At 43.7% G+C, this 24,907-nt stretch overlaps 1 protein-coding gene across 4 annotated transcripts in view; it reads right to left on the bottom strand.

The window, feature by feature from the left end:
* The window catches only part of LOC141157491 (laminin subunit beta-1-like), an 81,082-nt gene that overhangs the window by 51,320 nt on the left and 4,855 nt on the right, over positions 1-24,907 (bottom strand). For 2 of the 4 annotated variants that reach the window (XM_073644853.1, XM_073644852.1), the window contains one exon: positions 9,209-9,312. In XM_073644853.1, the coding sequence (XP_073500954.1) occupies positions 9,209-9,312 (104 nt within the window). Of the gene's footprint in view, positions 1-9,208; positions 9,313-12,166; positions 12,315-21,381; positions 21,405-24,907 lie in introns of those variants that run through there. The other 2 variants (XM_073644855.1, XM_073644854.1) reach the window with 2 other exon arrangements.

The following is a 24,907-nucleotide window of genomic DNA, read 5'->3' as shown; positions in this document are numbered from 1 at the left end:
TAGAGAAGTGAGCGATGAAGCAAAGAGATAAGTGAGCAGAGAAGGAAGCAGAGAAGCGAGCGATAAAGAAAGCAATGAAGTGAACAGAGAAGCGAGAAGAGAAGCAAGCTATGAAGCAAGCAGGGAAGTGAACAGAGAAGCGAATGATGAAGCGAACAGAGTAGTGAGAAGAGAAGCAAGCAGAAAAGCGAGCAATTAAGCGAGCAGAGAAGGGAATAGAAAGCAAGCAGAGAAACGAGCGATGTAGCGAAGAGAGAAGTGAGCAGAGAAGCGAGCAGAGAAGGGAGCGATGACGCAAGCAGAGAAGCGAGCAGAAAAGCTTGTGATGAAGCGAGCAGAGAAGTGAGTGATGAAGCGAGCAGAGAGGTGAGTGATGAAGCATGCAGAGAAGTGAGTGATGAAGCGAGCAGAGCAGTGAGTGATGAAGCGAGCAGAGAAGTGAGTGATGAAGCGAGCAAGCAAGCCTTCAGTCTTTTTCTATCCACTGCATTTTACAGGAATCACAAGACCCATATTGCATGCTCCAAAGCTTACAGTACAGCTCGCTTTCTGATTTCCCGGCTATGCCTTTAACCCCATCTGTGCTGAGCTTTAGAAGTCAATCACCTTGGTGAAAGCGATGGAAACCGAACCTGATCATAAGCTGCAGTGAGAGAAGAAGATATGGGCTGCATTTCTTAAAGGAATCAGAAGAAGGGAACTACGTGACAGTGATGGGTATGGACCCACTGTGCCACTGGCAAGGCTTACCCTACAGGGGCGTAACTATATGACTACCTGGTCTTCATTAGTGTCTCTGATGGTGAGGATAGGTTTGGGCCATTAGGGTAGTCACCAGGTGCCACTCCAGGACAGTCCCCGGACCTGCAGCAGCTGACCAAAGGGTCAAGGCAAAAATGCGAAGCACAGGGGGTGAAGACAGAGACATGGTCAGATGGTCCAAGGTCAGGGTGGGCAGCAAAGGTTTAAAACGCGTAAACAAGCCAGGTCGATAACAGGAGAGTCAAAACTAACATGCGCCTTGACAGATTTCTAGAGACGGACTGAAACTAGGAACCTAAGTTCAGGCAAGGTGTGTAGGGAGGAACTGCCTAATATATCCCCTGCTGGCAGGGGATAGGCCAGGGAAGCAAAACTCGGCAGGACACAGTGGGTTAAATTCCAGACTGCAGAGTCTGGCCGTGCCTCCCTATAGCCAGGTGGAGACTCTCCATCAACAGGGGAATGAAGCAGTGATGGGATTGCTGCAAGAGGCAGCTCAGAGCCATGGTCTGACATGGAGAGGAGCAGAGCGGCAAACGCAGCGTGTATAACGCCGCTGAAAGAGCGTACGAATTATCGGCGTGACAACCTGCTTTCTCTTGTCCACTGTCTGTGCCGGGTATTGCTGCTCAATTACTTCTATCTGAGCTGCAATATCAGGTGCTGCCCATAGATAGGAGTGGCGCTATTTCTGGAAAAATGATACCATTGTTATTTTTTCATGTCACCGACCACTGTACCTATATTTGTTTTATATTCCTCTGTTACTCCTCCTGGAAATTGTGAATAAGGCTGTGTTCAGATAAATGAACGCTGCCATTCTGAGACTAATTGTAGCATCGGCGTCTCTGCCTCCTGCCAAGCAGAGACGCAGCCCCCCTCACCGCCGCGGTCCAGGTCCGGCGTCCTCCCGCTCCCCTGCTGCTGTGGCGCGCACCACGCACAGCTTCCCGGGCACTGTGCTTAGGGCGCGGCTCCCTCCCTCTTAAAGGGGCCGCGCGTGCCGTCCTAAAGAGTCCCCGGCCAATGGCTGGAGGATTTCTCCTATATTAGGCACCTCCTCCAAAATGGAGGTGCCTATGCAAGGTTGTTGTTCTGTGTGCTAACACTTGCTTCAGCCCTCATGTCCCGCTGCCTGTCAGTCCTGCCCGCCAGTCTGCCTGTCTGTCCTGCTCGCCAGTCTGTCTACACTCCAGCCCGCCAGCCTGTCTATAGTTCTGCCCGCCAGCCTGCTTACCTGGAAGCACATGCCAGTTACCTGCCGTGCCCACCAGCCTGCTTACCTGGAGCACCTGCCAGTTACCTGTCGTGCCCGCCAGCTCGCCTACCCGGAGCACCCGTCTGGCTATCTGCTGAACCAGCCTGCTTATCTACCCGGACCACCCGTCAGCCTCCCTGCCATGCTCATCCGCTGTACCGGTCAGTTCCTGCCATCTGAGCTGTGGGAGTCACCTGCTCTCACACAAGGTCGGTCCCAGAGTGGCACCTGGTCCCGCTGCTCGGTCCCTCCCTGGTTCACGAAGTCGATTGAGCCGCCGTGCGACCTTGGTCAGGCCGAGTAGGTACTTAGTCACACCCCTCTGGTCCCTCCTTGCACCGAAGCACAGAGGTTCCACCACCCGGACCCGTAACAGTTTGCACAGGCCATGGAACCCGGTGGCCCCCAGGCTCCTTCGCTCTCTGACCTGTACCAGGAGGTCTCACGTCAGAGATCCCAACAGGAGACTATCCTGTCCTATCTGTGGACTGTCAACTCTCACCTGGACACGCTGTCCACCCCGCCTGTGTCCGTCTCTAGCCGAGCGGCACCCGCTCAGGTGGCATCTCAACCTACTGACACTATGGCACTCGGCTCTGGACACCGGCTCTCTGCGCCTCCACGTTTCGGTGGTGACACCGTCTTATTTTGGGGCTTCTTAAATCAGTGCACGCTGCACTTTGAACTCCTGGCACATCAGTTCCTCTCTGACCGGGCCAAGGTGGCGTTCATCATGTCTCACCTCACCGGGGAGGCATTGGCATGGCTAAACCCTCTGTGGGAGAGAGGGGATCCCCTGGTGTCCGATCTTCTGGCTTTCCCCGCTGCCTTCCGGAAGGTATTCGATGAGCCCGGATGTAAATCTTCTACTGCCTCCTCACTTCTCCATCTCCGCCAAGGGAGTCTCTCCATGGGCCAGATTGCCATACGTTTCCGAACCCTCGCGTCTGAGCTTGCCTGGAACAATGAGGCCCTGGTGTCCACCTTCTGGGACGGTCTTTTCGGTCGGATTAAGGATGAGCTAGCCGGACGTGACATCTCTTCCACCCTGGACGACCTGGTGTCATTAGCTACCCGGATTGACATCCGTTTCCTGGAACGTGCTAAGGAGACTACCAGGGAGAGAAGATTTCTGCGTCTCGCTCCCGTATTCCAAAAGCCTGCCTCTCAACCAGCAATTCCCCGGGCACGCTCGCCTGAGCCCATGCAAATTGACCAAACCAAGATGGTCAAGTCTCGCCAGGAGACGCGCTGAGCCGAGGGGAGTTGCTTCTATTGTGGCGGTAAAGAGCATCTGATCCGTTCCTGCCCGGTGAAGCCGGGAAACTCCAGTGTCTAGGACCGCTCGGAGAGGTCGTCCTAGGCAAGAGTAAATCCTGTCCGTCCTTGACTCTGTCTGTTTCTATTTCCAGTGGTGAGACCCGCTTCATCGAGATTGCCCATCTGGATTCCGGAGCTGCTGGGAATCTCGTTCAACAGGCAGTTGTGGAGCGTTACCAGATTCCTACCGTACATCTGGCTGAACCGTTGGCGGTGGCCTCCGTGGATGGGAGGCTTCTTCCTGAAACCATCTTGCTTGTCACAGAGCCTGTAACCCTTTAGGTGGGAATGCTGCAATTGGAGAAGTTCTCCTTTCATGTGCTGTCCGGTCTCTCTCACCCCCTCTTGCTTGGTCTACCCTGGTTATAAAGACATGAGCCCGTCCTGAATTGGAGATCTGGTGAAGTGCTCCGTTGGGGTCAGGATTGCCATGAGTCCTGTCTGTTTCCTGTTCGTCCTGCTCGACCCCCGTCTACTCCGGCTAATCTACCTGGTCTGCCGGCACCCTACTGGTTCTATGCGGAAGTCTTCGACAAGAAGGAAGCAGAGACACTACCACCTCATAGGCCGTATGACTGCCCCATCAACCTGGTACCTGAAGCTTCTCCTCCCCGCGGGTGTATCTACCCCTTGTCGCTGGCTGAGGCGCGGGCCATGTCTGAGTATATTGAGGAGAATCTTGCTAGGGGATTTATCCAGAAATCCACCTCTCCGGCTGGAGCAGGATTCTTCTTCGTCAAGAAGAAAGACAGCTCTCTATATCCCTATATCGATTACAGGGGCATTAACCAGATTACCATCAAAAATAAGTACCCCATGCCTCTCATCTCGGAGCTGTTTGACCGCCTCAAAGGCGCGAAGATCTTCACCAAGCTCAATCTTCGTAGGGCGTACAATTTGGTCCGGATCCACCAGGGAGACGAGTGAAAGACGGCATTCAACACCCGGGACGGTCACTACGAATACCGCGTAATGCCCTTTTGGTCTCTGTAATGCTCCAGCCGTCCTCCAGGAGCTGGTTAACGACATCTTCCGTGATCTCCTGTATTCTTGCATGATGGTGTACCTGGACGATATCTTGGTCTTCTCTCCGGATCTGCCCTCACACCGGAGGGATGTTCGTCAGGTTCTGCTAAGGCTCCGGCAGAATCGCCTATACGCTAAATTCGAGAAATGTCTCTTTGAGCAGTCCTCTCTACCGTTCCTGGGCTATATTATCTCCGAGACTGGTCTGCGGATGGATCCCGAGAAGGTCTCTGCCGTCTTAAAGTGTCCCTGACCGGAGGGGTTGAAGGCAATTCAGCGTTTCCTGGGCTTTGCAAATTATTACCGCCTCTTCATTCCTCACTTCTCTTCCCGGATTGCTCCCATCTCCGCGCTCATCTGTAAAGGAGCAAATCCCAGGGAATGGACTTCTGAAGCGGAGGAGGCCTTCGTCTCCCTAAAACAAGCCTTCTCCTCCGCCCCTGTGCTGCACCGTCCGGATTGCAACAAGCAGTTCTTCCTGGAGGTTGATGTATCCTCCTCAGGAGCCGGAGCGGTACCCACCCAGAAGTCCCCGTCCGGGAGAATGGTCACCTGCGGCTTCTTCTCCAAGCTCTTCTCCTCGTCTGAGCGCAATTACTCCATAGGAGATCGTGAGCTGCTGGCCATCAAATTAGAGCTGGAGGAGTGGCGCTACTTGCTGGAAGGGGCTCTGCACCCGGTGGTCATCTACACTGACAACAAAAACATCGCTTATTTGCAGAACGCCCAAAGATTAAATCCGCGCCAGGCCAGGTGGTCTCTTTTCTTTGCCCGATTCTGCTTCACTCTGCATTACCGCCCGGCAGACAAGAACATTAAAGCTGACACCCTATCCCACTCATTCCTGTCTTCCCACCAAGAGGAGGAACCTCTACATATTATCGACCCCTCCAAAGTAATGACTGTGGCTCTGTTTGACCTGTGTCACCTTCCACCCGGTAAGACCTTTGTAGCGGTTCCGGATCGCAAGAAGGTTCTACTCTGGGGCCATTCATCTAAACTAGCCGGTCATGCTGGCCAGAGGAGGACCTTTTTGCTCATCGCCCGACATTACTGGTGGCCTTCCCTGCTCAAGGATGTTGCAGACTTCGTCGCGACTTGTTCCTCCTGTGCCTGTCCAGCCGTCTTCTTCCTCTTCCCGTGCCTTCCGCTCCATGGCAACACCTTGCAATGGACTTCATTATGGATCTCCCTGTTTCTGCCGGTTGTACTGTTATTTGGGTGGTCGCTGACCGCTTTTCTAAAATGGCCCACTTCATCCCTCTGCCTGGTCTTCCGTCTGCATCTGAGCTGGCTAAGGACTTCATTCGTCACATTTTTCGTCTCTACGGCCTACCCCTCCACATTGTGTCTGATCGCGGGGTTCAGTTCACTTTGCGCTTCTGGAGAGCTACGTCTAAACTGCTGGATGTCTCCTTGGATTTCTCCTCTGCTTATCATCCTCAGTCCAATTGTCAAGTGGAACGTATCAACCAGGTTCTTACCAGCTTTCTTCGGCACTTTGTCAACGCTCACCATACACTGTGTGCAGAATTATTAGGCAAGTTGCATTTTAGAGGATTATTTTTATTATTGATCAACAACTATGTTCTCAATCAACCCAAAAGACTCATAAATATCCAAGCTTAATATTTTTGGAAGTTGGAGTGTTTTTTTTTAGATTTGGCTATCTTAGGAGGATATCTGTTTGAGCAGGTAACAATTACTGTGCAGAATTATTAGGCAACTTAATAAAAACCAAATATAATCCCATCTCACTTGTTTATTTTCACCAGATAAACCAATATCAGTGCACAAAATTTAGAAATAAACATTTCTGACATGCAAAAACCAAAAAATTAGTGATCAATATAGCCACCTTTCTTTATGATGACACTCAACAGCCTTCCATCCATAGATTCTGTCAGTTGCTTGTTCTGTTTTCGATCAACATTGCATGCAGCAGCCACCACAGCCTCCCAGACACTGTTCCGAGAGGTGTACTGTTTTCCCTCCCTGTAGATCTCACATTTTATGATGGACCACAGGTTCTCTATGGGGTTTAGATCAGGTGAACAAGGGGGCCATGTCATTATTTTTTCTTCTTCTAGACCTTTACTGGCCAGCCACGCTGTGGAGTAGTTGGATGCATGTGATGGAGCATTGTCCTGCATGAAAATCATGTTTTTCTTGAACGATACCGACTTCTTCCTGTACCACTGCTTGAAGACGTTGTCTTCCAGAAACTGGCAGTAGGTCTGGGAGTTGACCTTCACTCCATCCTAAACCCGAAAAGGTCCCACAAGTTCATCTTTGATGATACCAGCCCATCCCAGTACCCCACCTCCACCTTGCTGGCGTCTGAGTCAGAGTGGAGCTCTCTGCCCTTTACTGATCTAGCCTCTGGCCCATCCATCTGGCCCATCAAGAGTCACTCTCATTTAATCAGTCCATAAAACCTTTGAAAAATCAGTCTTAAGATATTTTTTGGCCCATTCTTGACGTTTTATCTTATGCTTCTTGTTCAAAGGTGGTCGTTTTTCAGCCTTCCTTACCTTGGCCATGTCCCTGAGTATCGCACACCTTGTGCTTTGTGATACTTCAGTAAAGTTGCAGCCCTGAAATATGGCAAAACTGGTGGTGAATGGCATCTTGGCAGCTTCATGTTTGATTTTCCTCAATTCATGGGCAGTTATTTTGCGCCTTTTTTGGCCAACACGCTTCCTGCGACCTTATTGGCTATTTGCCATGAAACGCTTGATTGTTCGGTGATCACGCTTCAAAAGTTTGGACATTTCAAGACTGCTGCATCCCTCTGCAAGACATCTCACAATTTTGGACTTTTCAGAGCCCGTCAAATCTCTCTTCTGACCCATTTTGCCAAAGGAAAGGAAGTTGCCTAATAATTAAGCACACCTTATATAGGGTGTTGATGTCATTAGTCAACACCCCTCCTCATTACAGAGATGCACATCACCAGATTTACTTAATTGGTAGTTGGCTCTCAAGCCTATGCAGCTTGGAGTAGGACAACATGTAGAAAAAGTATCATGTGATCAAAATACTCATTTGCCTAATAATTCGGCACACAGTGTAATGATTGGGTTGAGCTCCTGCCCTGGGCCGAGTTCTCCTATAGTAACCATGAAAGCGAGTCCTCTTCCAAATCCCCGTTCTTGGTGGTCTACAGTCAACACCCCCTGATTCCATTTCCTGTCTCCTCTTCAGTGGACAATCCTGCCGCAGAGTCTCTGGTCAGCGAATTTTCAGCTATTTGGGAAGACACTAGAGCTGCACTTCTTCAGTCCTCCGAGCGGATGAAGAGACATGCTGATAAGAGACGCCTGGATCCGCCTCAATTCCGTCCGGGAGACAGGGTCTGACTTTCCTCCAAATATGTTTGTCTTAAGATACCTTCCTATAAGTTGGGTCCGCGGTTCATCGGCCCGTTCGAGGTTCTGAAACAAATCAATCCCGTGGCTTACAAGCTGAAACTCCCGGTTACCTTACGGATTCCCAACTCCTTTCATGTATCCCTCCTCAAACCTGTTGTCCTTAATTCTTTCTCTGACGATCCAGGTACCGCTCCAGCTCCAGTCTCTGCTGAGGACGTCTTTGAGGTAGAAAACATTTTGGCCACCAAGAGGGTAAGAGGAAAGATTTTCTTTCTTGTGGATTGGAAGTGGTTTGGCCCTGAGGAAAGGTCTTGGGAACCCAGGGAGAACATTCATGCCACTCATCTTCTTAAAAAATCTCTTGCAGCCTAAAGAAGAGGGGGCGTAAAGGGGGGGGGGTACTGTAGCATCGCCGTCTCTGCCTCCTGCCGGGCAGAGACGCCGCCCCCCTCACCGCCGCGGTCCAGGTCCAGCGTCCTTCCGCTCCCCTGATGCTGTGGCGCGCACCGCGCGCAGCTTCCTTGGCACTGTGCTTAGGGTGCGCGCGTGCGCTCCCTCCCTCCCAAAGAGTCCCCGGCCAATGGTCGGAGGACTTCTCCTATATTAGGCACCTCCTCCAAAATGGAGGCGCCTGTGCAAGGTTGTTGTTCTGTGTGCTAACACTTGCTTCAGCCCTCAGGTCCCGCTGCCTGTCAGTCCTGCCCGCCAGTCTGCCTGTCAGTCCTGCTCGCCAGTCTGTCTACACTCAAGCCCGCCAGTCTGTCTATAGTTCTGTCTGCGAGCCTGCTTACCTGGAAGCACCTGCCAGTTACCTGCCGTGCCCTCCAGCCTGTTTACCTGGAAGCACCAGCCAGTTACCCGTCGTACCCATCAGCTCGCCTACCCAGTGCACCCATCTGGCTATCTGCCGAACCAGCCTGCTTATCTACCCGGACCACCCGTCAGCCTCCCTGCCGTGCTCATCCGCTGTACCGGTCAGTTCCTGCCATCTGATCCATGGGAATCACCTATTCTCACACAAGGTCGGTCCCAGAGTTGCACCTGGTCCCCCTGCTCGGTACCTCCCTGGTTCACGGAGTCGATTGAGCCGCCGTGCGACCTTAGTCAGGCCGAGTAGGTACTTAGTCACGCCCCTCTGGTTCCTCTTTGCACAGAAGCACAGACGTTCCACCACCCGGACCCGTAACACCAATCATATCCGTAGATTGTAGATGTGACTGAGTCCATGAGCAGCTCGTGCACTTCCACATTGATGAACATCGGTCCGTGTATGGTCCATTGCGCACAAGAACAGCATATTGACCAAAAAATTAATTGTAATTGTTCAAACGTATAGGGACACGTTCCACTGACTCATGGAATAGTAACTTCCACATTTCAATTTATTCATTCCTTTCCAGGAAGAGTAACAGGGGAACAGCACAGCTCCAAGAACAGATGCTTCAGAGTCAGAAAACAGGAGGCTTACCCAAAATCAAGAGAGACACGAATCTCTGACGCCATTTTTTTCTCCAGTGCGTCATCTGCAAGTTGATGTGTCGCGATTTACTTCCAAAGTCTAGTGAATTCCACCTGGAAAAAAAAAAAACAATGTTGAAATGGTATAGAGAAGCGCAGAAATATAAAATATACTTCTATGTGCCTCCGAGAACACTGTCTGACAACCAATATGGCTGCTAACACTACTATTAAGAAAGGTGTCGATTAACTTTCGAAGACTTCTTCCTCGCCTCCATGTTTTTTCCACAGTGTTTAGGCCAATCCCCCCCACCCTTTGGTTGCTATCACTGCCACAATAAAGCAACTTTGCAAACAGTGTGAATTAAAAACCTACCGTTTTGTGTATACAGCTCTTGTGCAGACCAATGTTTCTCTAGGATTACAGACTACAAGCCGAGTCACGTGTTACTCCTCTCTCTTCTGCCTCCTGTTATTGTTAATAACCTTCAGACAGTAAAGGAGAAGGCAGATGGAAGAGGGTAACAAATTACTGCAGGATCTGACTACGCAGGAGCAGTTTGTAGTCAGTTACCATGGAGACACATTGTTTGAAATTTCGAAATCAAAGTTAGTTCACTTTTTACTATAGTTCCGTTGAAGTAGAGATAAAGTATCGAGTACAGTTAAGAGGGCACTAATCTTGGGACTTTTTTTTTTTTTACCAACAAAAGCCCCCCAAGTTTGCTCAGTAATGCCCACTATAATGCAAATCAGTGCAGCCCCCCATCCCAGATAAAAGAAAATCTGCTCATAAATCCCCAGGGCCAAAACAGACAGCATGGAAGGGCTATGAAATATCATGCTAAGCACTCTGCGGAGTGAAGCCATCAAACACGGGGTGAATGAATGACTTTGCCACACACGCAGAAAGCGGTCCCTGCCCCTCATTGTCGGGATCCTCCCTCCCAGCAGGTCATGGGCAACTCAAAAACTCATCACACAGTGATCATTTTTTTTCTAAGAGAAATTTATGGTCTTGTGGTCCAGAGAGGCCAGACTTACTGACTTGTCATTCCCGAAATGACTTCTAATGTAATAAGGTCTGCACTGCACCACATGGTAAATTAAGGGTTAATATATCATCCATCTATCTGCCAGGATCAGAAGTGTCACTTTTCTCAAAATCATATACAAACATTTTGGTTTTAGTATTTTAGATATTCTTTTACTTTAACACAAGTTTTGAATTTTTTTTAAAACATTTTACTTTCCCAATTTTTGGATTTATAAAACTTTTTACTTTCCTAATTTTTGGATTTTTAAACTTTTTAGTTTCCCAATTTCTGTACTTTGCCAATTTTTGGATTTTTAAAACTTTTTTTTTTACTTTCCCATTGTTTGAAACTTTTTACTTTTAAAATTTTTGTAACTTTTTACTTTCAGAATTTTTGGATTTTTTAAAAACATTTTAATTTTCCTTTTATTTTTTTTAGTTTTTAAACATTTTGCTTTCCCAATTCTTGGGATTTTTTTTTTAAACTTTTTTACTTTCCCATTGTTTGAAACTTTTTACTTTTATAATTTTTGGATTTTTTTTAAACATTTTACTTTTCCTGTTTTTTTTTCTGTTATTTAAACATTTTACTTTCCCAAGTTTTTGGACTTTTAAACCTTTTTTACTTTCCCAATTTTTTACATTTTTTCTTTTTAAATTTTTGAAACGTTTTACTTTACTAATTTTTTTTTCTTTTTATTTTCTCATTTGGGAAACTTATTTTCATCAGTTTTATTTCTGGCCCCAAGCTGATTCTTAAGATTTCATCATCTTAGGTTAAGAGAGCCTGATGGGGAAATTTAGGACTCGAGCCACTCCATGCGTGGTCCCTAAGACAACCGAAAAGTGAAAAATATAAACACTGTGGCAAATATTTCCATTCACGGCTCACTTTAATCTATAAGGACCAAACATTGATAGACGACCTATATATGTACTCGCTGTTTTGCTGAAATCCCAAAATGTTTTTCATCTCAGCAAAAACAAATATTTATCGCTAATTTTAGCAACATAAAATTATACAAAACCACACAGATATCTCTATATCTGAGCCAAAGAAGACTAATTAGTCGGAAAAACATCCTAATATATTATATTACTGTATATTATCACCACCTAGAAATTCTCACAGGAATGTTCATTAGATGTGAAAATATATAAAACAGAAATATAATTAAATAATTACTTAGTAACAAAAATAATAAGTTGTATATAAAAGGAAAGTAAAATCTATGTAAAAAATTTATATATTTTGATATGAGATGGATTAACAATAAAAAAAAAAAAATACAAAATACAATGTTATCCATCATTAGGTATCTATCTATCTCTTTATCTATCTATCCATCTCTCTATCTATCCATCTATCTATCCCTTTATCTATCCATCCATCTATCTATTATCTATCTATCTATCCCTCTATCTATCTATCTATCTATCTATCTATCTATCTATCTATCTATCCCTCTATCCATCCATCTATCTATCTATCTATCTATCTATCTATCTATCTATCTATCTATCTATCCCTCTATCTATCCCTCTATCTATCTATCTATCTATCTATCTATCTATCTATCTATCTATCTATCTATCTATCTATCTATCTATCTATCTATCCCTCTATCCATCTATCTATCTATCTATCTATCTATCTATCTATCTATCTATCTATCTATCTATCTATCTATCTATCTATCTATCCCTCTATCTATCTATCTAGCTATCCATCCATCTCTTTATCTATCCATCCATCCTCTATCTAGGTAATTCTGCTGCCCCTTATTATTTTTGGTGCTTCCCCTTTGATAAGTTCTAGACATCTTCAAGGAGTCTTGACCAGTCTTGCTGATTTCTTCGTCCTCACTTCCAGACCCTCCGCAGTTTTCTCATCTTTCATTATAACTTCTACTTCTAGATAAAGTCGGTTACCTTGAAGTTGACGTCACGGACACTCGTCTCTTCTACAACTTGATGCTAAAGACTACAACTCGCCACAAATTTAAAGAAGCCAAATTCTGTGTCTTATCTGTGGGAGAGGGTCCAGCCCCCCAATGATGCATGGGGGGGTGTTATACCAACTTACAGCGTGAGAACACTAGCAATGTGAAAACAAACAAGCAATAGTGCAGTGAGCGAGCAGGACTGATGGGCAGCGCTCCCTCCCTCCCGCCCTGATCCTAAATGGAGTGATTCTTATTCAAATTGGTACTGTCACTGGTGAGCGCAGGGCTGAAAGGCGAGCACATGGTTTCCAAGCTACAGGAATGCAGAGACTGATTTTTTTCTGCTCCGTGGGTCATACACTAAGCCTGCACTCTCCATCGCTTTTTATTCGGGACCGTATGGCGCCCCCCCTATCCCGTCCATCTCTGGAACTGGAAAGTTTTACAAGACTGGCAGCTGCTTTATCCACAAATATATTCATTGCCTCGTTATAAACATATAAACTTCAGGCAATGAACCGGGGTACAGAGTGTTATAGGGAATTGGAAAAAAAACTTGGCTACTTTCTTTTGAAAATAGTGCCACCCTTGTCCACAGGTTGTGTCTGGTATTGCAGCTCAGCTCCATTAAAGTGAATCCAGTCTGGGAGGCAGAAGGGTTCCCAAATGGATCATCCTGATGAGAAACTCAAGTTGGGTCATTTCTTTGAGGTCTGAGATGTAACAGAGCATCACTACATCTGAATTTAAAGAGGACCTGTCACTCATCAAAAATATATAATTACTATCTGTACTACCCGGCTTCGCCCGGGTTAATAACTGCTGTTAGCAAAATAGAATGTGTTAACAAAAATGTATTCTCCACACAAAAACCACAAAACAGATAGAAAGTTCATTGGCTCTTGAGAAAGCAGTTCTTGTTCTCTTGTCTGCAAGCCTCGCTTCCCTCTCTTCAGAAAGTTCATTAGCCCTTGAGGAAGCAGCTCTTGTTTTCATGTCTGCAAGCCTCGCTTCCCTCTCTTCAGAAAGTTCATTGGCCCTTGAGGAAGCAGCTCTTGTTTTCATGTCTGCAAGCCTAGCTTCCCTCTGCTCAGAAAGTTCATTGGCCCTTGAGGAAGCAGCTCTTGTTTTCATGTCTGCAAGCTTCACTTCCCTCTCCTCAGAAAGTTTATTGGCCCTTGAGGAAGCAGCTCTTCTTTTCATGTCTGCAAGCCTCGCTTCTCTCTGCTCAGAAAGTTCATTGGCTCTTGAGGAAGCAGCTGCTGTTCTCATGTGTGTCAGCCTTGTTTCTCGGTCTTCACATTTTTCATTGGCCCGTAATGCAGCTTTTCTTTTCGCATCAGCTGACATTCGTGCCATGAAATTCCTTTTCTTATGAGGCATTATTGTGGTAAAAATAGTCTGTAACTGGCAGTTTCTATATCCTCTCACATAGAAGTAATGTGACTGATATCAGCCTTTCCACCAACACACCCTAACTGACATCTTATTACCTTACACAAGCTTTGTTATACTGAGAATGTCCTTTGTTGCCTATATTAACCAATCACAGCTCAGATTAATTAACTGTAGCAAAATAGAAGCTGAGCTGTGATTGGTTGCTATTGGCAGCCTGATAAATCTTTGTGAGATGAGTTTTGTGTGTACTGAGGGTGGTATATGTGTTCAAGCACGTGGTAGTGTGTGGCGCATTTTGTGTGTGTGTTCATATCCCCGTGTGTGGTGAGTATGAGTATCCCATGTCGGGGCCCCACCTTAGCAGCTGTACGGTATATACTCTTTGGCGCCATCGCTCTCATTCTTTAATTCTCCCTTGTTCACATGTGGCAGCTGTCAATTTGCCTCCAACACTTTTACTTTCACTTTTTCCCCATTATGTAGATAGGGGCAAAATTATTTGGTGAATTGGAACGCGTGGGGTTAAAATTTCGCCTCACAACATAGCCTATGACGCTCTCGGGGTCCAGACGTGTGACTGTGCAAAATTTTGTGGCTGTAGCTGTGACGGTGCAGATGCCAATCCCGGACATACACACATACATACATATACACACACACACACACACATTCAGCTTTATATATTAGATTTTGCCTGGTATAAATGTCGCTGTTCTCCTGAATCCAGAGATGCTTTTCTTTTCCTCCTGCGCCTCTCCGTTCCATAGATAGGACCACCTGTCACGCAAGGTGTGGGAAAGACTTAGTGCAACACAGAGGGAAAGGGAGCCCAGACACTAGGGAAAGGGGGAAGTGGAGACCTCCTAGTCTGGTCTAGTGTCACCTACCATCCCTATATTGCCTCTTCAGCAATCACCGCACGCGTGCTTCGCCCTGTCTTTCCCTGGCATATGGCTACGGCTAGGGATAGGAGGAGATGAGCACTAGTCGATCTCCACTAAACTCTATAGACAACAAGGGTAGACAAATGGGGGGATTGCTTAGCTTTAGACAACTCCAAACAAATGCGAACTTGCCCTCAAGCTCCTGAGAGGACGAAGTATTGCTCTTGCTAAGCCTTCACAAGTAGAAATGCACATAGCAGGATACTCCCTCTCAGACACACCAGGTATATATACACCCAGGCCAGGGAGCTAATTACCAGAGGGAGGTAGCCGCTAGGTCCTAGAGACAGCCTCTCATCTAACAAGATGTCTGTAATGCCAAACGTAGAGATCTCCTGCAACCCACTGCAGGGCGACTGTCTGTCACCTCTGATACACCCGTGACACCACCTCTTCCTTGTGTATAGATCTAGTCTTTTAAGCATGGGCGTGGTCCTAAACTTTTCTTTGTGGGTGTGTTCTCGAAGGATGACACCCACTTGGCTAAATAGACAAGATTTATAGACAGCAAAGAGGAGGCCATATCTCAGGAACGGAGAGGCGCAGGAACAAAAGAAAAACATCGCCGGAATCAAGAGAACAGCGGCATTTACACCAGTTTACATAATCATGGCAGGAGACAGGTCTTTTACTTAAAATCTTCAATTTTCTAGTACTGTGTGGTCTACTGACTCAGAGCGAGTCACTCGGGTAATCCTCTGCACTTTTTCCTCCAGCAGTCACGTGGCCATGTCAGTGCCGTAACTTCATCGGTCGTCGACCAGTCTCCTATGTAAAAGTGTTGCGCAAGCCTCGATTGGTCGGCACATCACAGCATCATGTGGCCGAAATACCGCCCCCTCCTGGATTGTCTGAATGGAGTAAAGGGAAGGTTTTGGGCTGTGTTAAGATGTAGGAGGGCGGTAGATTTTTGACTGTGTTCTGCCCTTTTAATTAAAACTTCGAAGAATTGAGCCTTGTGATTACATGAAGTGTCACAATGGTACAGAGGGTGACCAGAGTGACCCCTATAAGTCAGTAGACCGGACAGTATTTGTTGAGTAGCTAAAAAATGTGATAAAAATCGTTTTTTATTTTGCTTTGCTACAAACTTAAATCTGATTGTTAAAGGGGTTGTAGAAAAACATGGCTACTATCTTTTGGAAACAGCGCCACACCTGTCCATATCTGGTATTACAGTTCAGCTCCATTGAAATTAATGGCACTAAATTGCAATACCACATGCAACCTGCAGATAGGGGTGGCGCTGTGTTTGGAAGAAAGCAGCCAAGTTTTCCTAACAAGAGCCCTCTATTCACCTTCATACTGGTGGCTCCAAAAAATTAGTCAACGACAACCTCCATGGAGAGTAATAATAATATAGAGCCATGATTGACCGTATTATATTGTTAGTATTATTTTTGCCCATTTTCATTCTAACCATCCCCCCTTGGAGCAGATGTCGTCTTTCTAGGGTGGCACAGTTGGCAGGGCACAGCGCAGTCCCATGTTTAAGTGACTATTGTGCACAAATTGGTGCCTGAATAGAAGAAGAAACACCAACGAGCCCCCGTCACCGTCTGGAGGAGCAGCTAATTAATGGGGAGCGGAGTGTGCCCCTCCGGGGAGATGAGAGGAGGAATGAAGCCAAACACGAGGTTATAGGACACCTTCTAATGTGATAATTGCCGAGTTCTGGGCATATTTTATATTGTCCTGATACAGATCTGAATTGGGCGGCACAGACGCTATAGGCAGCTAGTCAGTATTTCCATTGGGGGAGGGGACAGAAAATGGAAAGATCAGTTGTAGCATCAGAGCGGGATTTGTGGTGGTCCCTGGGCAAATTATGAGTGGGTGCCCCCACATTGTGTTATTAAAGGTAACAAATAGTAATCATTTGGCAGCACTATACAGTACCCAAATATTAGTGTTATAAGGCGACTAAGCTCTTATATAATAGTACAGTACCCAAATAATAGTGTTATAAGGCGACCAAGCTCTTATATAATAATACGGTACCCAAATAATAGTGTTATAAGGCGACCAAGCTCTTATATAATAATACGGTACCCAAACAATAGTGTTATACGGTGACCAAGCTCTTATATAATAATACGGTACCCAAATAATAGTGTTATAAGGCGACTAAGCTCTTATATAATAATACGGTACCCAAACAATAGTGTTATAAGGCGACCAAGCTCTTATATAATAATACGGTACCCAAATATTAGTGTTATAAGGCGACTAAGCTCTTATATAATAATACAGTACCCAAATAATAGTGTTATAAGGTGGCCAAGCTCTTATATAATAATACGGTACCCAAATAATAGTGTTATAAGGCGACTAAGCTCTTATATAATAGTACGGTACCCAAATAATAGTGTTATAAGGCGACTAAGCTCTTATATAATAATACAGTACCCAAACAATAGTATTATAAGGTGGCCAAGCTCTTATATAATAATACGGTACCCAAATAATAGTGTTATAAGGCGACTAAGCTCTTATATAATAGTACGGTACCCAAATAATAGTGTTATAAGGCGACTAAGCTCTTATATAATAATACGGTACCCAAATAATAGTGTTATAAGGCGACTAAGCTCTTATATAATAATATGGTACCCAAATAATAGTGTTATAAGGTGACTAAGCTCTTATATAATAATATGGTACCTAAATAATATTGTTATAAGGTGACCAAGCTCTTAAATAATAATACAGTACCCAAATAATAGTGTTATAAGGAGACTAAGCTCTTAAGTAATAATACAGTACCCAAATAATTGTGTTATAAGGCGACTAAGCTCTTATATAATAGTACGGTACCCAAATAATAGTGTTATAAGTCGACCAAGCTCTTAAATAATAATACGGTACCCAAATAATAGTGTTATAAGGTGACCAAGCTCTTATATAATAATATGTTACCCAAATAATAGTGTTACAAGGCGACTAAGCTCTTATATAATAGTATGGCACCCAAATAATAGTGTTATAAGGCGACCAAGCTCTTAAATGATAATACAGTACCCAAATAATAGTGTTATAAGGCGACTAAGCTCTTATATAATAATATGGTATCAAAATAATAGTGTTATAAGGCGACTAAGCTCTTAAGTAATAATATGGTACCTAAATAATAGTGTTATAAGGCGACCAAGCTCTTAAATAATAATACGGTACCTAAATAATAGTGTTATAAGGCGACTAGGTTCTTAAGTAATATATGGTACCCAAATGTTATAAGGAGACCAAGCTCTTATATAATAACTAACGCATCGGGTATTCTAGAATATGTATGCGGTCGACCGGGCGCAATCAGCAGAGCGGGGTTTAAATTTGGCGCCAATAATGCTGATTGGTCGCGGCCGGCGAACGCGACCAATCAGCAGAGCGGGCTTTAAATTTGGTGCCAATAATGCTGATTGGTTGCGGCCGGCGGTCGCGACCAATCAGCAGAGCGGTATTTAAATTTGGCGCCAATAACAGTGATTGGTCACGGCCGCGACCAATCAGCAGAGCGGTGTTTAAATTTGGAGCCAATTTCCCTGATTGGTTGCGGCCGGCCACCGCGACCAATCAGTAAAGCGGTGTTTAAATTTGGCGCCAATAATGCTGATTAGTCGCGGCCGGTGACCGCGACCAATCAGCAGAGCGGTGTTTCAATTTGGCGCCAATAATGCTGATTAGTCGCGGCCGGCAGTCGCGACCAATCAGCAGAGCGGGGTTTAAATTCGGCGCCAATACTGCTGATTGGTCGCGGCCGGCAACCGCGACCAATCAGCAGAGCGGGGTTTAAATTTGGGGCCAAAATCGCTGATTGGTCGCGGCCGGCCACCGCGACCAATGAGCAGAGTGAGGTTTAAATTTGGCGCCAATAATGCTGATTGGTCGCGGCTGCGACCAATCAGCAGAGCGGGGTTTAAATTTGGTGCCAATAATGCTGATTATTCTCGGTTGCCGGCCGCGACCAATTAGCAGAGCGAGGTTTAAATTTGGGGCCAATATTGCTGATTGGTTGCGACTAATCAGCAGAGCGGGGTTTAAATTTGGCGCCAATATTGCTGATTGGTTGCGGCCGGTGACCGCGACCAATCAGCAGAGCGGTGTTTAAATTTGGCGCCAATAATGCTGATTAGTCGCGGCCGGCGAATGTGACCAATCAGCAGAGCGGGGTTTAAATTCGGCGCCAATACTGCTGATTGGTCGCGGCCGGCAACCGCGACCAATCAGCAGAGCGGTGTTTAAATTTGGTGCTAAAATCGCTGATTGGTCGCGGCCGGCGGTCGCGACCAATCAGCAGAGCGGGGTTTAAATTTGGGGCCAAAATCGCTGATTGGTCGCGGCCGACCACCGCGACCAATGAGCAGAGTGAGGTTTAAATTTGGCGCCAATAATGCTGATTGGTCGCGGCCGGCAACCGCGACCAATCAGCAGAGCGAGGTTTAAATTTGGCGCCAATACTGCTGATTGTTCTCGGTTGCCGGCCGCGACCAATTAGCAGAGCGAGGTTTAAATTTGGGGCCAAAATCGCTGATTGGTCGCGGCTGGCCACCGCGACCAATGAGCAGAGTGGGGTTTAAATTTGGCGCCAATAATGCTGATTGGTCGCAACCGCGACCAATCAGCAGAGCGGGGTTTAAATTTGGGGCCAAAATCGCTGATTGGTCGCGGCTGGCCACCGCGACCAATGAGCAGAGTGGGGTTTAAATTTGGCGCCAATAATGCTGATTGGTCGCAACCGCGACCAATCAGCAGAGCGAGGTTTAAATTTGGCGCCAATACTGCTGATTGTTCTCGGTTGCCGGCTGCGACCAATTAGCAGAGCGGTGTTTAAATTTGGCGCCAATAATGCTGATTAGTCGCGGCCGGCGGTCGCGACCAATCAGCAGAGCGGGGTTTAAATTTGGCGCCAAAATCGCTGATTGGTCGCGCCCAATTATATATATATAGATACGGTACCCAAATAATAGTGTTATAAGGCGATTAAGCTCTTATATAATATTATGGTACCCAAATAATAGTCTTATAAGGAGACTAAGCTCTTAAGTAATAATACAGTACCTAAATAATGGTGTTATAAGGTGACTAAGCTCTTAAATAATAATATGGTACCCAAATAATAGTGTTATAAGGCGACTAAGCTCTTATATAATAATACGGTACCCAAATAATAGTGTTATAAGGCGACTAAGCTCTTATATAATAATACGGTACCTAAATAATATGATAGTGTTATAAGGCGACCAAGCTCTTATATAATAATATGGTACCCAAATAATAGTGTTATAAGATGACTAAGCTCTTAAATAATAATACGGTACCCAAATAATAGTGTTATAAGATGACTAAGCTGTTAAACAATAATATGGTACCCAAATGATAGTGTTATAAGGCAACCAAGCTCTTAAATAATAATACGGTACCCAAATAATAGTGTTATAAGGCGACCAAGCTCTTATATAATAATACAGTATCCAAATAATAGTGTTATAAGGTGACTAAGCTCTTATATAATAATACAGTACCCAAATAATAGTGTTATAAGATGACTAAGCTGTTAAATAATAATACGGTACCCAAATAATAGTGTTATAAGGCGACCAAGCTCTTAAATAATAATACGGTACCCAAATAATAGTGTTATAAGGTGACCAAGCTCTTATATAATAATACGGTATCCAAATAATAGTGTTATAAGGTGACTAAGCTCTTATATAATAATATGGTACCCAAATAATAGTGTTATAAGATGACTAAGCTGTTAAATAATAATACGGTACCCAAATAATAGTGTTATAAGGCGACCAAGCTCTTAAATAATAATACGGTACCCAAATAATAGTGTTATAAGGCGACTAAGCTCTTATATAATAATACGGTACCCAAATAATAGTGTTATAAGGCGACTAAGCTCTTCTATAATAATACGGTACCCAAATAATAGTGTTATAAGGCGACTAAGCTCTTATATAATAATACGGTAACCAAATAATAGTGTTATAAGGCGACTAAGCTCTTCTATAATAATACGGTACCCAAATAATAGTGTTATATGGTGAATAAGCTGTTAAATAATAATATGGTACCCAAATAATAGTGTTATAAGGCGAATAAGCTCTTATATAATAATACGGTACCCAAATAATAGTGTTATAAGGTGACTAAGCTCTTATATAATAATACGGTACCCAAATAATAGTGTTATAAGGCGACTAAGCTCTTATATAATAATACGGTACCCAAATAATAGTGTTATAAGGTGACTAAGCTCTTAAATAATAGTACCATGCTGTGCCTAAAAAATAATAATATTATAAGGTGCTAAAAATTACCATACAGTGCTCATTTAATAGTACCAAACAGTGCCTAAATAATAGTACCATCAATTGCTTCATAATTATTACACAGTGCTCATATAATATTGTCATTCAGCGCCCAAATATTGTTGCCATAAAGTGCCTAAAAATTACCATACAGTGCTCATACAACAGTACCATACAGCGCCTAAATTACACTGCCATTAATATCCTAATGATTATATTAATAGTGCCATAATAATTACAAAGCATTCGTCATATACAATTGTGCTCAAAAGTTTACATACCCGCAGAATTTTTCTTTTCTTGGCCTTGTTTAAGAGAATATGAATGGTAACAAAAAAACTTTTTCTCCACTCATGGTTATTGGTTGGGTGAAACAATTTATTGTCAAACTACTGTGTCTTCTCTTTTTAAATCTTAATGACAACCAAAAATATCCAAATGACCCTGATCAAAAGTTCACATATCTGGTGATTTTGGCCTGATAACATGCACAGAATTTGACACAAATGGGTTTGAATGGCTACTAAAGGTAACATCCTCACCTGTGACCAGTTTGCTTGTAATCAGTGTGTGTGCATAAAAGCTGAGTGAGTTTCTGGGATCCAGACAGACTCTTGCATCTTTCATCCAGCCACTGACGTTTCTGGATTGAAAGACATGGGGAAAGCAAAAGAATTGTCAACGGATGTACAGGAAAAGGTAGTTGAACTGTATAACATAGGAAAGGGATACAAAAAAATATCCAAGGAATTGATAATGCCAGTCAGCAGCGTTAAAACTGTGATTAACAAATGGAAAATCAGGGGCTCTGTAAAAACCAAACCACGGTCAGGTAGACCAACAAGAAAATTTCGGCCACAACTGTCAGGAAAATTGTTTGGGATGCAAAGAAAAACCCACAAATAACATCAGCTGAAATTCAGGACTCTCTGAAAACTAGCGGTGTGGTTGTATCAGGATGCACAATAAGGAGGCAAGAAAAATGGGCTGTATGGTCGAGTCGCCAGAAGAAAGCCATTACTGCGCAAATGCCACAAAGTATCTCGCCTACAATATGCCAAACAGCACAGAGATAAGCCTCAAAACTTCTGTAACAAGGTAATTTGGAGTGATGAGACCAAAATTGAACTTTTTGGCCACAACCATAAACGTTACATTTGGAGAGAGGTCAATAAGGCCTATGATGAAAGGAACACCATTCCTACAGTAAAGCACGGGGGTGGATCATGGTGTTTTGGGGATGTGTGAGCTACAAAGGCATAGGAAACTTGGTAAAAGTTGAATGAAAGATGAATGCAGAACGTTATCAGCAAATATTGGAGACAAATTTGCACTCATCAGCCCGGAAGCAGTGCATGGGACATACTTAGACGTTCCAATATGACAATGATCCAAAACACATTGGCTACAGCAGAACAAAGTGAAGGTTCTGGAGTGGCCATCTCAGTCTCCTGACCTCAATATCATTGAGCCACTCTGAAGAGATCTCAAGTGTGCAGTTCATGCTAGACAGCCCAGGAATTTACAGGAACTGGAGGCTTTTTGCCAAGAAGAATGGGCAGCTTTACCATCTGAGAAAATAAAGAACTTCATCCACAAAGACCACAAAAGACTTCAAGCTCTCATTGATGTTAGAGGGGGCAATACACGGTATTAAGAACTGTGTTATGTGAAATTTTGATCAGGGTCATTTGGATGTTTTTGGTTGTCATTAAGATTTAAAAAGAGAAAACACAGTAGTTTGACAATAAATGGCTTCACCCAACCAATAGCCATGAGTGGGGAAAAAGTTTTTTTGTTATCATTCATATTCTCTGAAACAAGGTCAAGAAAGGAAAAATTCTGCGGGTATGTAAACTTTTGCGCACAACTGTAACAGTGCCATACAGTACCTAAAGAATAGTGTCATGAATTGCCTAATAATTACCTCATAGTGCTCATATAATAGTACCAAACAATGGCTAAATAAAATAGTGCCATAAATTGCTTAATAATTATTACACAGTGCTCATGTAATATTACCATTCAGTGCCCAAATATTGGTGCCATAAGGTGCCCAATAATTACCATACATTTTCTAAATGACGGTGTCATTAATTACCTGATAATTAACATACAGTGGCCAAATAAAACTGCTATAAGGTACCTAATAATCACCAGAGAGCTCAAATTATAGTACCACGCAGCGCCCAATAAACTATGCCATTAATTGCCTACTAATTTCTACACAGCGCCCAAATAATAGTGCTATAAGGTGCTAATAATAAACATACAGTGCTTAAATTATAGTGCCGTACAGTGGCCAATAAGTAGTGCCATAAAATTGCCTAATGATTAATATACATTACTCGAATAATAGTGCCATAAATGATTACCATACGGTATTATGTGTCTAAATAATAGTGCCATAAATAGCAAATATTAGTGCCATAAGGTGCCTTATAATTACCATAGAGTGCTGAAATAGTGTTATATAGTGTCCAATAAACAGTGCCATAAATTGCCTAATAATTGCATTATAGTGCTAAAATAATAGCACCATACAGTGCCCAAATAGCAATGTGAAAAGGGACATAATAAGTATTATAAAGAGCATATTTAAGAGTATTGAAGTGCCAAAACATTGATGTTATAAGTGCGTTAATAGTGCAATAAGGTGCCTACTTATCACCATACAGGCTTCACATTTGTAAATAATAGTACCACAGAGAGCTGAAAATACTGCCATAAGGTATTTCATAATTACCATACAATGTCCAAGTAATAGTGCCTCAGAATTAACATACAGTAAGTGCTAAAATGATTCTGTTATACATTGCTTATATTATTGTGCCATATAGTCAATATATCACTATGTCAGACAATAATAAATAATAGTGCCATATAGTGCCCACATAGCTCTGCTACTATATGAAGCATTTTCCCAAGTAATACAGAAAACAGAACATAAAAATAGTAAAATGAATCCCAGTTTAAAACAATCTCCTGCGTCACAAATAATAATCGGTGTAACAAATAAAGTATTGTTTGTTTGGATCACAGAATAATATTCTGACCGTAAATTGTGGAGGCTCTTGGGCATTTGTTCCCTTTTTATCTGTGCATTAATATAAGGCCAAGATAATAGAAAGAGAAATTACCTCCTGTCAGAACATCTCAGAAAAAAAGAGTCCGGGGGGCGTCTCAAGTCAGATTTGCTACTGTTTTTTTGTCTGCAGATACATTTTTGTGTGACAGCATCAGTTTTCTAAACAGAAACATCAACTATATTTCATATTTCCTGTTGACATAATCCTTGAAGGAGCATCAGTGGGATAATATTTCCTTAAAGACAATAGCCCAGCTGATCCTATTGCAACATTTGACCCCAGTAAGAGAACTAATGTCAAACAATTTGTCTTACCTGGAGGCAAATAATAATTAGTAGGGTTCTAAAAGGGTCTGGGAAAAAAACAAAAAACAAAGACTTTTGTAGTGCCTAAAGGACTTCTCGAGCCGGGTTACAGCAAAATAATGCCTTACTAGGTGCTGGTGGATTTATTTGGTGACAGCAGTAGCATAAAGTATGTATTAGCTAGATGTATTGTGCATTTGGAAAATGGGTACTGTCATGGGTACGGTAACTAAAAAATCACTTTCTTACACCTCTTCTGCTGTGGCAAGAAACAAGAGGTCAGCTATGTATTATTTTAAGTGAAATCATCATCATATTTGTGAAATGAATATATGAAAGTGTTATGAGAGCACAATATGATAGCATTACTGAGGCACTGTATTAAGGTTTATTTGAACACTATATAGAAGTTTTAATTAAGTCCTGAATAGCACTATTGTTTGGTTAATATATAGAAGTACTGTGAGGGCTCTATATGGTAATATTTGAATTCTGTACAGAGTTACAAAATTATGCTTTACTATGTGTTGGTGGATTTAATAAGTGACAATTATAGATGTTTTGAACATTTGGGAAATTGGGTACCGCCATGGGTACGACAACTACAGGGGTTGATTCTTACACCACGTCTGCTATATAAATAAGCTGGGGATAGTGGCCAGTGTGTCATATTA

This window comes from Phyllobates terribilis, unplaced genomic scaffold (genome assembly GCF_046119375.1).
Source record: "Phyllobates terribilis strain yellow unplaced genomic scaffold, ASM4611937v1 Scaffold_8__6_contigs__length_399053987, whole genome shotgun sequence".
Lineage (NCBI taxonomy): Eukaryota > Metazoa > Chordata > Amphibia > Anura > Dendrobatidae > Phyllobates > Phyllobates terribilis.
The sequence above is the reverse complement of the archived record's forward strand: the minus strand, read 5'-3'. Positions and strand labels throughout refer to the sequence as shown.